The 15,313-nt window shown below is 38.0% G+C and overlaps 1 protein-coding gene across 1 annotated transcript; it reads right to left on the bottom strand.

The window, feature by feature from the left end:
* Positions 1–7,635: 7,635 nt before the first annotated feature.
* On the bottom strand, positions 7,636–8,592 carry LOC110542906 (olfactory receptor 10G7). The gene has a single exon (XM_060384416.1). The coding sequence runs from the start codon at positions 8,584–8,586 to the stop codon at positions 7,636–7,638; it is 951 nt and encodes a 316-aa protein (XP_060240399.1). The 5' UTR covers positions 8,587–8,592.
* Between the last annotated feature and the right edge of the window lie 6,721 nt (positions 8,593–15,313).

Genomic DNA, 15,313 nt, shown 5'->3' with positions numbered 1-15,313 from the left:
ATGTCATTATGATATTATTGCATTAATAATTTAGTCATTTTAGGTCATTTTAGTCAGGGGTTTAGTTCTTCAAATGCATTTTTTACTCTTTTAGCTGCTCTGTGTTTGCCTGTGTGCATAGCTATACAAACATATCCACATTAAGGTTCATAATATTGTAACATATGGTTTTCTAAGAATAATTCCACATCTAAATGTACTTGTGTATGAATATACATATGTAATATTTTTACAAAAATTTCATTTCTAGAAATGCCCTGTTTCTGTTGGGCAAAAGTCACTATTTAAATAAGTAACAATTGAGGGGGATTATATTTCTGTATACTCACATTGGAGTGTTATATAACAATGATCATTATTTCTACAACTCTTTACAACATTCATTTTAGAATTATCATTTTTTTTGCTATATTTGATGTGACTCAACACCTAACAATAAAAATATGTTAAATACACAAATATGTTGAATCATAACAGATATAGTAAGAAATAAAATCTTGGTCACCTAGCCTCCTTACAACATGGCAGGTACTTTTCCATCACCAGGAAATGCACTTTCCCCTTGGTAAAGTAAACTGGGGTTTATTACAAGACAATCAATGAAATAAATGATCTCCAGTGATGTCCATAGCTCAGTACATATCTGGGGGGATGTGATTATCCAAGAAGAATTATAATGGACTGGATGATTCAATATTTTAAGGATGCTGGTTCTCAGACGAGATTGCACACACTTAGGATGGAGCAGGAGGTTGGGGAAGTTTGGGAATAATCAGTCTCTTTTGGAGATGACAGGAACTCACAACAGCTGTGATTACCACACAAGAGGTACACAAACCCACATACTCAGCATTCCTGAAAGGAGGGAGGAGGGGGATAAAATCCCAGAAGCCGAGATGCTATTGATAACAGAGGAGGGAAGTTGGCTTTCTCTAGGGGTGCTGTGCTGTGTGAATTGACTATGTTCTGGCAGATGGGTGTGGGACCATGCTAATTAGATCCAGTGAGTCATTAATAAGAATGAAAATAAGAAGTTATGAAGTTGGGAGAGAGATGCATGTGCCAGGTACTCAGGAGGTTTTGGATGGGGCAAAAGGGTGCGAACATGATACAAATACCTTTTATACTTATACGAAAGGCTCCAAAAATGAATAAAATACTATATTTAAAGAAGTTAATTTAAAATATTAATATTAATCGAGCACCTCAATGTGCTATCAAGGTTTTTGTGAACTCCATTTCATTCATGTAAAATGGGTAGGCAATGATGCTCTGGCAATTCTTCTTTTAAACTGAAGATTTGTCTAATTCCTAATCATTAAAACTTTTGAATATTTTACTTCGTAGGGAAAAAGGGGTTCTGTTTAGGTGAATAAGTTTCTTAAATTAGGATGTCGCCCTGAATTAATCACAAAGGTCCTGACATAGTAACCATAATGGTCCAACATCATCAGAAGGTATAAAAGAAAAACTCAAAGTCATAAGCAAGAGATGTAACTAACAATAAGGCAGAGACTGGAAAGACACACTCAGAAAAATGAAAGGGTTTAAAACGAGTGACTAGAGAGCAATGTTAAAATCTAGAAGATCAAGTAAAGAAATGGTCATTTAGAGTCTGCAGAAGAAATTGATTCTGTTCACATTTTGATGGATGCCTAGTTTATTTATGTTTCTGTTCTTCAGAACTACACAGACAGTGAACTTGTGTTGAATTAATAAAGGAAGCCAAAGTGTCTGTGTGTCTGTATAGGACAGCTTGTGGATGGGCAGCATGGCACAGGGGGTAACTGCCTGGGCTCACAGTAGAACCAACAGAAAATCAATGAGGTCTGGATAGCAGAGCTCAGGGACACAAAGAGCCAAGTGCCAACAGCCAGGAGGGCACATACTCTCCCACTCTTCATCCTGCTGTACCTGAGCAGGTAATGATGAGCAAGGAGTGATTCCAGGACAAGAATGTGTACAGAAAACACCAGTTTAATCCTTTACTACAGATAATAGAACTTTGCATTGCACGTACTACATAATTATTATTATCATCACTATCATTATTATTATTTTTACAGAGTGGAGGCCAGTATGCTTTCCAGATACCATCTTCTATTACAAACTCAAAATTTTGGAAACACAGAAGACTATAGACACCCTGGTGTAGAGATGTCCCTAATTACGAAGATGGGCCAATGGTGCTTTTATTTAGAAAGTAAAAAAAGAAAAGTGATAGTATGATTATAAGATTTCAATGTATATCTTTTGAAATTAGGAAAGTATTAGATCCCCACATTCCCAGGCCTAACTCAGGTCACACAGATAATTCTCAGGCACAGTCTGGTGAGTTCCTTAAAACCTCCTTATACTGGGACACAAAAGACATATCAACAAATACAGGTAAGTGAAATAACTCCATTATCCAATATGTCCACAATATAATGAATGTTAGAATCCACAGTAAAAATATCTTTAATAATTACACAAACTCTGGAGAATAAATACCACATTCCTAAATGATGAATGGATAAAATAAGATATCAACAAAAATTCAATTAAAAAGCATGGAAATAAATGAAAATGAAAGCATAACACAACTACAACCATGGAACATCTTAAAAAGAATCTCATGTGGAAAATTTATAACTCTAAATGCCTACATTAAAATATGCAAATATCTGGGAAGAGGGAGAAGAAAGACTGTCTACCGACATTAAAAAGCAGAAAAAGAAAATAGAAAAAGAAAAAGAAAAGAGAAAAAATCTGAGAGCATAAATAAATAATAGAGCTCAAGAATTTGGGAAAAAAAAAACACCTAAATCTAGCAGGTAGGAAGACACAACAGAAAAAAGAGCAAAATTTAATTAAAACAAGCAAGAAAAGCAGCATAAGAATCAACAAATCTAAAAGCTTGTTCAATAAAAAAAATAAGTTTGATGGACCAGCTAATTGAAAGAAAGAACAACATGCTTTAAGTGAACAGAATCAGAAATGAAGAGGGAAACATTATGACAGACACCAATGAAATTCAGACATAACAAAGAATTCAAAACAGCAATGAAATGCATTGGACTAAGAAATGCCCGGACCCAGATGGGTTTTCAGCAGTATTCTGACAGACTTCAAAGAAACCTATGACCAATACTTAAATAATTAAAACAAACAAACAAACAAACAGAAGAACTCTTTCTGCAAGACCAGTGTTATTGTAATACCCAAGCCAGGTAAAACACATTAAAGACAGAGAGAGAGAGAGAGAGAGAGAGAGAGAGAGAGAGAGAGAGAGAGAGAGAGGGAGAGAGAGAGAACCTACAGGTCAATATTCTTGTTTAATATAGGTTCCAGAATTCTCAATAAAATACTTTCAAATTAGAGTCAGGCATATAAATGTCTATCTATCTATCTATATATCATCATCACCATCCAACATGATCAAGTTTTCTTTTTTTTCTTTTTTATTTTTTTTATCAGTTACATTTTATTAACTCTGTATCCCAGCCGTGTCCCGATCCCTCATTCCCTCCCAGTCCCTCCCTCCCTCCCTCATCTCCACCATGCCCCTTTCCAAGTCCACTGATAGGGGGGACCTCCTCCCCATTCATCTGATCCTGTTTTATCAGGTATCTTCAGGACTGGCTGCAAAGCCCTCCTCTGTGGCCTAACAGGACTGCTCCTCCCTTCGGGGGTGGGGAGGCAAAAGAGCCAGTCATTGAGTTCCTGTTAGAAATAGTCCCTGTTCCCCTCACTTTGGGAAACCAATTGGTTACTGAGCTACCACAGGCTACATCTGAGTGGAGGTTCTAGGTTATATCCATACATGGTCCTTGGTTGAATGTCAGTCTCAGAAAAGACCCTGTGCCCAGATGTATTTGGTCCTTGTGGAGCTCCTATCCTTTCCCCATCAGACTAACTCCCCTTCTTTTTTATGATTCCCTGTACTCTGCCAAAGGTTTGGTTATGAATCTTTGCTTTGAAAACACTGCTAGTTAGAGTCTTTCAGATGCGCTCAGTAGACTCCTGTCATACGTTCAATGCACATCCCATCTGTCTTTCTAAATGAGGATTGATCATCTTACCCCATGTCCGCTCAATTGATTATCTTTTGATCAAGTTTTCTTTATCCTAGATGTGATCAATCTAAGCAAATCATATAACCACATAAATGGAATTAAAGTAAAATAATTACATGATCATTTCCATAAATGCAGAAAGAGCCTTTGACAAAATTCAACACATTTTTATGATAAAATTTCTAAAAAGAGATGGAACACACCTCAACCTAATAAAGTACATGTATGCTTAACCCACACCCAACACTAAAAAGGGTAACAGCAATAGACATACTGATGTGGGAGGGAAAAAGCACACAAGCCCTCAAACCTACATAAAGAACTATAGACAACTAAGGGATGCTGAGAGCAGGACAAATAGTCCTCCCCAGGAAATAGAACACCAATTGGTTATCCAATACAAATTGACTAGGTCTGAAACACACACACACACACACACACACACACACACACACACACACACCTCATATATGGACTGAGAAGGTTGTGTATGGATATATATATATATATATATACTATATTTATGGTTAGGAATATATGTATTATTTGTGGAACAACAGTTATACAAGGTCATAGATTTGAAAGGGAGAAGTAGTTATACAAGGAGGGTTATAGGGAAGAAAGAGAAAGAAATTAATTGATGTAATTATATTATAATCTTTAAAAATAAGTATGTGAGTATGTATGAGTGTGCCCATATGCAGTACCTTATAAAACACAGGTGTAGAAAAGGACTTTCTGAATAGAGCTCCATTTACTCAGGAGTTAAAACAAACAATTGACAAATGGGTCATTTTAAAGCTAAAAAGCATCTGTATAGTTGAAGAAACAAGTGAAGATGATGCCACAATATGGTAGAGAGTCTTTGTCAGCTATATCTCTGATGGGAGACTAATATTCAGAATATACAAAGAATCAATAAAACAAACAAGCAAACAAATGCTCCAGTTAAAAAATAAAGAGGCGGTGGATCTGAACAGAGTTGGTTGCTAGTGTCCCCTGGATATGGCAAGGAAGCTGCTCCATGGATCTCAACAATATGGTTGCTTAAACCTAATCTTAAAAATGACAACATTAGCTGACATCCCAATACAGCCTTTTTTTTTTTTCAAGATAGGGTTTCTCTGTGTAGACTTGGCTGTCCTGGACTCACTTTGTAGACCAGTTGGCTTCAAACGCACAGCGATTGCCTGCCTCTGTCTCTCTGAGTGGTGAGATTACAGTTGTGGGCTAGCACGCCTGGCTAAAAGCACATATTTTCGATTAGTTATTGTTATACATGGGAATATGAGTTTTTGCTTGTGTATATGGTTTGTATACATAGTAATTTAATTTTCTTGTCATGACTGCCTCAAGGGAATATAACTTGAAACTTGGGAATATCTGTCTACAACCCTCTTCAGATGTGACATCTTTATGCAAATTGAAAATAGAGTAAGGTGATATCATTTCTTCCCCACACCAATTTATTAATTTAATCTCTTTACAGCCCGATCCCAGCCCTCTCTCCCCTCTCCCTTCTGTCCTGTCCTCATGCCCCTCCCTCATTTCCCCCTTTCCTTTTTCTCAGAGAAAGGGAGGCCCCCAAGGGCTATCAACCCATCCAGGCACCTCAAGTCACAGCATGGCTAAGTGTTTCCTCTCTACTGAGGCCTGACAAGACAGCTTAGCTGGGGGGAGGGGATCCAGTGGCAAGCAACAGAGTCAGAGACACATGGTTAAGGAACCCACATGTTGATCACACTGTACATCTGCTACATATGTGTAGGGGTTCTAGGTCCAGTCCCTGCATGATTTTGGGTTAGTGGTTCAGTCTCTGTGAGCTCCCCATGGGTCCAGGTTAGCTGACTCTGTAGTTCTTCTTGTGGTGTCTTTAACCCCTCCAGTTCTCTCTATTTGTCCTCCCACTCTTTCACAGAACTCCCTGAGCTTGGCCTATTGTTTGACTGTGAGTCTGCATCTGTTTCCATCAGCTGCTGTTGAAGCCTCTCAGAAGACAGTTATGCTACGTTCCTGTCTGCAAGCATAGCAGAGGATCATTAATAGTGACAGAGGTTGGCTCTCTCCCATGGGGTCTCAAGTTGGGTCAGTGATTGGTTTGGCATTCTTTAATTGTTGTTTAAAAGAAGGAAAATCCCAACCGTTCTATTTTACCAATAAAGACTCAAGAGCTGGGGTAAAAATCTGCTAGCTCAGAGAGGCAGAGAAAGCACTCAGCTGACCTTTCTTCTTAACTCAGGTCTGGATGGAAAAACAAAAAACAAAAACAAAAATAAAAATAAAAAAACCCAAAAGGCTCCCTAGCTCAGGTGACAGCCCAAGAGCTAAAGGCAAAAACAAAACTCCCCCAAAACAAAAAGCAAAATAAAATACCCCCCCCCAAAAAAACCCCAAAAAACCCAAGGCCAAAGACTTGCTAGTTCAAAGCCAAAAAAGCCAGGAAGCTGAGGAGCTGAAGCCTAAGCTAAAGCCAGGGCTTGATCCTTTCTTCTTCTGTATGCTGTCTTGAATATCCCTCAACTCAAAGTTCTCATCTTCCCCATGTGCTGGAAAGAGTGGCATGTACCGCATTAAGAGGATGCATGTGACATGTAAAAGAAACATTTTTTAGAAAAAAATAATTCACACTTTTAATATATGTACATATGCGGACAACTGATTGTGTGGCTCATGGTACAAACCTTACCTCCTAGAAAGTATCTAAAGTCCATTTTATACCATAAGCCAAACAAATGTGGCTGTGGACAGAGCATAATAATATGACAATCTGTAAAATTTTAGAAATTGGAGAACAGAACCAATGAATACTTTTGATTCCTTTTGTCTAAGGATATTTGTATTATTTTTATACTTAATAATTATCTTATTTTCTTACAGAATAAAATCTAAAGTTTATGAAATGGACACTTTGAATTTGAACAAAATGTCAGGAATTTTTCATAAAAGGACAGTGGAGAGTTGTTACTGTAACCAATAGAAAACACAATGTATATGTCTCATTTATGGACATATGTTTACTCTTCAAGCCTTGATTTTCAGAGTATTTAAAAAACTAAAGACCTATATAGTTTGGTTCATGAAAGGGAATAAAGACAGATTGGGGAATAAACTGTTTTGTTGGGTATTTTCTAAAATGTCCATTTTCTAATAAGCATACAATGCCTTTTAGTGATTATATTATATATAATTTTTATTATGAAATGTTTAAACATACAAGGAAGGAGATTCCTAAAGATATTACTTCAATTGGATAAAACATACTATAAGAATATCATCCTGGATTGCAATTCTGGAAAATGTTTGAATAGGTAGTAAAATTAAGTGTTCTGTTTGTTTGTTTTATGTACTTTTCAGAACACACAAGTATTGTCTTTCTTCTGAGACGATCATGTTCACAGGGTGTTTTCTTTGGGATTCTTACAAATATTTATCAAGGAATGCAAAAATAATCATTTATCTCACTAGAAATTGGGGCTAGACATTTGAAGTGCTGTATGAAAGTCTCATGGTCACATAGTAAGCACAATTTAATCAGATGTTTTGGAGATGTTAAGTGTTTTCATGTTTACTTGATTATTTACCCTTGATTATTTAGTCCACCCTGACTAAACGCTGACCCTTCTTTGAGTTTGACCAGGGCTTTCTTCACCTCCTTGTTCCTCAGGGTATACACAACAGGGTTGAGCAGCGGTGTCAGCACAGTGTAGAAAACCGCCACAACTCCATCCACAGCATCCCTGGAGCCTGGCCTCAGGTAGATGAAGAGACCAGGGCCAAAGAAACAGAGGACCACAATGCAGTGCGAGGCACATGTCTGGAAAGCTCTGTGTCTGCCCTCTGAAGTGCGGATCCTCAGAATGGAGCAGACGATGGACACATAGGACAGCAAAATCAGAAGAAAGCATCCTGAAGCCACTACCCCGATGTTCACAAAGATGACCATCTCATTGACTGAGGTGTCTGCGCAGGCCAGCTTGAGGATGGGAGGCGCATCACAGAAATAATGCTGGATCTGGTTGGGTCCACAGTAGGGCAAACGGAAGGTCAGAGCAGTCTGGACAGCAGAGTGCAGGGAGCCAGTGAGCCAGGTGCCAGCAGCCAGGAGGGCACACACGCTCCCGCGCATCATGCTGCTGTACCTGAGTGGGTAACTGATGGCCAGGTAGCGATCATAGGACATGACTGTGTAGAGGAAACACTCGGTGCTCCCCAGGAAGTGGAAGGAGTAGAGCTGTGCCACACAGCTGTGGAAGGAGATAGCCCCGCCCCCCGTGGACACCAAAGTCATCAGCATTTTGGGCACTGTGACCGTGGAGAACCACAGGTCAATAAAGGAGAGGTTGCTGAGGAAGTAGTACATGGGCGTGTGGAGGCGGGGGTCCACCCTGATCACGGTCAGGATGAGAAGGTTGCCCAGCACGGTGAGGACGTAAATCACCAAGAAAATTCCGAAGAGCGTGGTGTCCAGGCCTGGAGGGTGGGGAATACCTGAGAGGAAGAACGTGGTCACTAGGGTCATGTTTGGCATTTCTTCACATGAAACATGCCCATTGAATTTTCACTGATGGATAACACAGAATAGAAATTGGTTTATATATTTTATTTAGACACGCAGTTCAAAAGAATGGCTGCTTTCTTACTCTAGCCAAGCCCCTGTTAGTCATAAGAAAAAAATGTTAAATTCATAGGAAATGGTTGACTTTAACAAGAGAAGCAAATTTAGTATTATTCATTTTGTACAATTAGAGAAATATGCTTAAATGATAACTGGTTCTAATAACCTTCTTCCAACACCAACCTCTGTTAAAATAGCGTCTGATCAGTAGCAGATACAAGGAGGACATGAGTCTGCAATGTTCTTGTGCTTCTGAGAGCCTGCTTTTTTTCCCGTGTCCTGGCTTCCTGGTCATACCAAGAGCTGGAAATCACCACAGTAATTGTTAGAGCACATATATTTAATTTCTTCTTATCTCTCCAGGACTTTAAGCTAGTGTCCACCCCATGTAAACATGATCAAATGATCTCTCCATTTTCAAATCCTCATGAAGAATGTTTAAATTTATGTTTAAATTTAAAGAGAATTAAATATTGTCCCATCCTTGAGTATCAGGTCTGAATTCAATGTAACCACACATGTTGCTATGAAATATAAACATACAAACTTTATATACAGTGTGAGATAATTTTATTAGTTGTAGGATATATATATATAATTTCAGAGACAAGAATTAATGCATTTTTTAAGAGCAGAATGGATGTCTCATAAACAATATACATAAGTTTAAAATGTCGTGAAAAGTAATGGAAGCTCAATGTAAATCTGGCCAGAAATTTAGACTTAGCCAATTAAAATGAAGCACCACTTGCCCAATTTTTAGGACACCTCTGCACTTTTCATCTTTGCCTCTCTGTCAGAAGCAGCTTTTTCCTGTAGGCTGGAGCTGGGTCAGATGCTCAGAGATGCAATTCTTTGGTGTACATAGAAAGCACTTAACTGATCAATTCATTAAATGATACGCTTTTGTTAAACCACACAGTGTTAGCTAAGTCACGACTAAGGCAATGTAAACAGACTTTAAAGAAGACCGAAGAATCCAAGAGTTCCACCTTCAATATAATATAGACTTTCCAATGTGACCATCCAGGAAAGAAATACTGATCTCAGATAATTTTGGCTACTTACCAATGCTGGAGCTCTGCCTTGGATTGCAAGGCAGACATCAAAGTTTAAGGAACTGTTCTGGCCTTGATGAGCAGTAGCAATTCTTTCCCTGCATGGTTAAAAACACAGAAGGAAAAGTATAGATACAAGATGGTTTTGAAATAGAGCTTAGGATTGGAGTTCGTATCTCAGGAGATAAGAGTTTGCCCCTAGATTCTTCATAGGCAAGAATATGTCAACATTATTATAAACACTGAGAATTATAGCCAAATGCATATGTGCAAGCTGGTTCTGCATTGATGGGGCGTCATTCCTTTTAACTTTTTAATTTTGCCAAAATGTAATGAATAACCATACGAGTTTAACTTTAATACTTATGCAAGGATTGATCAACACCCGTCCTAGATTTCTTCTGATTTCAAAAGTGGAAAATATGGGCTTTCATACCCTAGGGGTCGATTCTCTGTAGAGTCTCCCAGTCTCTTTGATTAATGTTTAACTTTCCTGTGCTCCAGGGGTATTAGAATGTGATCCCTTCTGGAACACACTAATTAAACTCTTCCTCTCCAGGGCTTGGCAGACTTGCGAGATTCTGTTCAGGAATGGATGTTACCTCACATTTTCTGGCTCAGAAATTTCTCTGAAACTTCCACGTTTATTCCTTTTTTATGTTTAAAATGTGTTTGCATTTTTGCAAAGGTGCTTTTACTTATCTGTTTTCATATGAGCTAATGAAACTAAAGAAAGATACGATGTTTTCTTCTGGAATTAATGCATGTCTTAGCTACCGGAGAAAGAAAATAGAAAGCCCACACTGTGCTAAGTGATTAACGTTAAAAGTAACCTAGATGGGTGATAGTCCTCTCTGCAGAACAGATTTGAAAACTGGCAGACTCTTGAATTAACATTTCTGACAGTTAACCTGTCATTTTTTTTTAAACATAGGTGTCCAGTTAAATTAGGACATACTTGATCTATGTGAAACTATCCCACACTTTAGAAAGTTTGTTTTATTACTTACTGGCAAATTAGTTCTACTCAGCATATTTCACTGCCACTTTATGAAATGCCCAGTTTTGGGATTCGGTTCTCTTGAGAGAATTCGAGGATGGCAATGAATGTGTTTGATCTTTTTAGTAACAAGAAAAGAACTAGCCAACTTTGAGGCTCCCCTTCACAATATAGGGAGAATCTATGTGATAGAGAAACCAGAACTTCCTGCATTATCAAGAATTCTGCACTCCAGCAGGCCAGATGGCTCAGTAGGTTAATGTGCTTACTGCACAATTTTTGGAGACCTGAATTGGATCCATAGGACTTACATAAAAGTGGAGAGAACTAACCTCCAAAATTGTTCTCTGACTCCACAAATGCACCGTGACTTGTGTACATTCTCACACACATTATACATATATAATAATAATAATAAATTAAAATTAAACATTATTTGCTGGTAGGCTTCATATGATAATGTGCTGCATCTCCAACCATCCCCATGTGATGGTGTTCTCTTCCGATGTCCTGCAAATGACTAGAGAAGGAAGGGACTCCATCTGCCATGTGGCTAGCAACCATTTTCATCACTGGACCTGCTTTGCCAGTGTTAACTCTTTGAATGTTCATTTCTTTAAACAACAATTTTTGCTGTTCAGAATTCTTTGCATTTCTATCGTACTTTTGAGTCAACTTTTTTTTTTCTACAAACAGATCTGTTTAGGTTTTAGTTAGCATTGCACTGAACAGATAATTATGGAAGAACTGACATTTTACAATGTCTGACTCATGGGTACCATGTATGTCTTTTATATCCCTCAACAATGTGTGTAATTTCAGTGCTCAGATCGAGCTAATTTTCTCAGATTTATCTTTATTTCCTGGCTTGATATTTTAAGTGGTAATTTTGTCATATAGAAAGACATTAGATGTTTTATATCAGTACTGTATCCTGATATTGTGAGTTCATACAAACTCACTGATTTTAGATATTACATCTACATCAGTCATCTTTTACTAGGATAGTCATACTCTTTTCTTGTTTTCTTTGTGAGTACCCTGAACATCAGAGTGCAAAAAAATGCATTAAAACAAAGGTGTTCGGCTCTTAAATCTTCCTTCTCCAGAAATTTCAGTTGTCCACACTTTTTGCCAATCTGAAAGCACCATTTGTATGCTGTTGGTCCAATTTATTATTACTTGGGTTGGCAGTTAAATATAAACACTATTTGTATGTAGGCCAGCATGTAAAATAAATAGTGTGTCTATTTTTTGTCATTTTCTTTATATAATCTTATAAAAAGCGTATGGATAAGCTCTTACAAGCACACGTACGTAGCTCACATTTATTATGAACCAAACAGTCCTGTAATTAGTCCTGGTACTAGAATGTTACCCACTGTCAGCTGTCTCTGGGTTCCTCATCTCTGCTTTCCATTTTGATCTCACTTGTCTCTGTCTATCCAGTTTTATGATTTCTTTATCTTGATTTCAGATTACTTTCCAAGGTGTTGCTATTTTATGTAGTTAAAGTGTGAATTTTTGAAATTTAATTAAGTTGTATAATATAGTTTTTGTTAATTAATATGTCTTGAAGATGTTTTATACACTGATATGTTGAATTAGCTCTCCATTGCTGAGATAAAATAGCTAAGATGTTAAACCTTAAATGAGGGACGATTTACTTTTGCTTATAATTTCAGTCCATGGTCTTTTAGTCCATGGTCCATGGTCCTGTAATCTTATTGCTTTGTGCTTGTGGTGTGGTTGATTCCTGTGGCCAGAAATAGAAATTGTGAGTTTTTACCTCAAAGGTCAAGAAGGCAAAAGAGTGGTTCAAGTGTTAATATAATCTTCCTGGGCATACCCAGTGGCCTTCTCCTTCAAACTAGACCCTGCCTTTTAAATGTCTATCTCTGCATAGTGTCATTGGCTGAAGAACAAATCTACACATGGGCTTTAGGGAACAAAATAATGAGAAAACAAAATGTATATGCATGTATATGCCTATTGAAAACTCTCATGTGGTAAAAAATGAGTTGAAGGAGAAGATCATTTCTCATTTTTATTGCTGAAAAACTAGATTTCTAAACAAAGAATCTCACACACTCATCATAATATATACGCATACAATTTTATTGCCAATGGGTCTCCCCTCCGTTGTGTAGTCAGTGAGAATTTACTGCTAGATCTTGGAAGCTGCCTTGTGTAAGATTTCCCTTCAGTGCTAGGATCCTCCTCTCTTAGCATTGTGCAGGTTACATGATCTCAATGCAAAGCATGCCCCATGGACTAAAGGAGACTCAGGGGGAGAGAGTCATGTAAACAGAACAATGCTTAACAGGAGCAATCAGAACTTCAGACAGAACCAGCTGCTGGAAAACAGAATTTAGAAAAGAGATGGTTTCCCTCAAGTTTCCAGGGTGAGAATGCCTGTTCTGTCTTTCTTTGTTTCTTTCCTTCTCTCTGTCTTTCTTCTTTTGTTTCTTTTGTTAAGAAGTTGATTTTCATTTTATGTGCCTTAGTGTTTCGCCTGCAAGTCTGTCTATGTGAGGGTGATAGGTCTTGGAGTTACAGATAGTTGTGAGCTGCCATATGGGTGCTGGGAATTGAATCTGAGTTCTCTGGAAGAGCAGTTGGTGCTTTTTATTTATTTATTTATTTATTTTTTATTCTTTCTTTCTTTATTTATTTTTTCAATGCAGTTTATTCAGGAACCTTGAACAATCCTCGGACCCTGGGGAAAGCCAGCCCACAGCTTAAATAGCCTCTGGGTAGCCAACCCAGGCGTGCCACGTGTGCAATGCAGATAGGTCCACATACATGGAAGCAAGCCAGATCCTCAGCCTTAGCCAAATGTGGAATTGTTCGTGACAGAGAGCACTCACCATCGGGAAGGTGGAAGGCGGAAACCAGCTCCATCTTTAAGGCATAGCATTTAACCTCTGATCCATCTCTCCAGCTCCAGGGTGTGTTTCTAAGAGAAACACCTATTGCACAGAGGCTTAGAGACAAGGATTTCACCTTCTCCCCTTGAATCTAAGACCCAGACCACACACTCATCCCTGTTATACTTCCAGCATAATTTAAATGGTTAGTAATTTTCAAAACTATGAATGAGTATGAGGGGTAAATTAAAAAGGTTCATAAACAGTTTCCAAGAACAGGTTTAGAATTTGATTGAATGGAGCATCTAGTTCTCCATCTTTGCCAAAGAATGGCTTAAACTCACAAAGATCCTCTTGCTTCTGCCCTGTAAGCATTGAGATTAAAGGCATGGCCTTAGATGCTTTCTTGAAAAGAGCTGTGCATTGAGGGGCTAAGCAGAGGATCTTGAAAGTGTAGTTAGGTGATTTGTGCATTTGACTTGGCCCAGAGCAGAGTGCAGTAAACAACTTTGCCATTTATCATTGTGCATTTATTCAGAAATAGAAAAGTACAAATTAAAGGAAGAGTTTAGGAACTGGTACTTTACAAAGAAACAAAACAATACCAAACAAAACAACTTGTGGTGTATTAAAATAAAACACTGTTTAGAGTCCAAATAACACTTTTTTAAACCTGTGTGAATTACCCTGTTCTCTAACAGTCTCACAGATCTTTAAATTTCTTTTCTAATTTTGTAGTGACCCCATCTGCAACATTTATTACCACTGTATTATCACCCCTACTTCTGACTTAGATGCAGGAGGTTTGTTTTTAGACTGCAAACAACACTGACAGGATCTCGTTGTATTACGACAGCCCTTCCACCAAGGACAGGGATGGAATTCAGAATTCATGCTTCCTTCCCTCTTCCATCTTGCCAGTAATTGTACCAAGATTTTTATTCAATGTAAAGGCTGTTTACCCAGGTCAAAGTGTGATAAAGCAGGAAATGATCAGAGTAACCATTTATAATACAGCATGGATAAATTTATCACTTTTTTTCCTGTAGAAAAATATGATTAGAGATAAGGAAAGTCAGTTATGTATTGTAGCACCACACGAAGGATCAAGATCAGATGTGATGCAAAACTTGAGAAGTTGGGGATCAGAAATCATAATTCAGTTTATGCATTAGTATTATTTAATATGTTGGTTACTACATTTAAGTAACATTAATGCTACTGCAATTTGCTGTTAATGAGTTGTACAACTTCCAAACAAAACCTCACATAGAATGTCTGGTGGTGTCAAAGTTACTTCTATCCTTGTGAACAACACTCCTCCTAGACTCCATTCTCTTTTGGTATCTGAGTGGGAGGATTATAAGTAAAAATTGACAATTTGCATGCCTTTCTATTAAATGTAAATGGAGATGAAGGAAATAGTGTGAAAAGCAATTATACATATATTTATATAAATGTATTATATTTTAAAATTACACAGATAATTTCTAATTAGGTTCAACTTCCTGTTTCTGAGGACCTGCTTAATCACGAACAAATGTGAGTTGTCTGATAATTTGCTGGGGGCCTTCCCGGGGTGGGGAAGCTGCTCTGGCACGGGAGAGGAGTCTTTGCTGACAGGGCAGGCCTCAGAGGAGATGAGGAGTCGGCCAGGCGTGGGAGTGAGCCAGGTGCAATGGACAGGGGAATCTCGCTCGCAGCTGTGTGTT

The sequence above is a fragment of the Meriones unguiculatus genome, chromosome 1 (genome assembly GCF_030254825.1).
Source record: "Meriones unguiculatus strain TT.TT164.6M chromosome 1, Bangor_MerUng_6.1, whole genome shotgun sequence".
Classification (NCBI taxonomy): domain Eukaryota; kingdom Metazoa; phylum Chordata; class Mammalia; order Rodentia; family Muridae; genus Meriones; species Meriones unguiculatus.
Note: the sequence above shows the minus strand (reverse complement) of the source record. Positions and strands in the feature narration are given on the sequence as shown.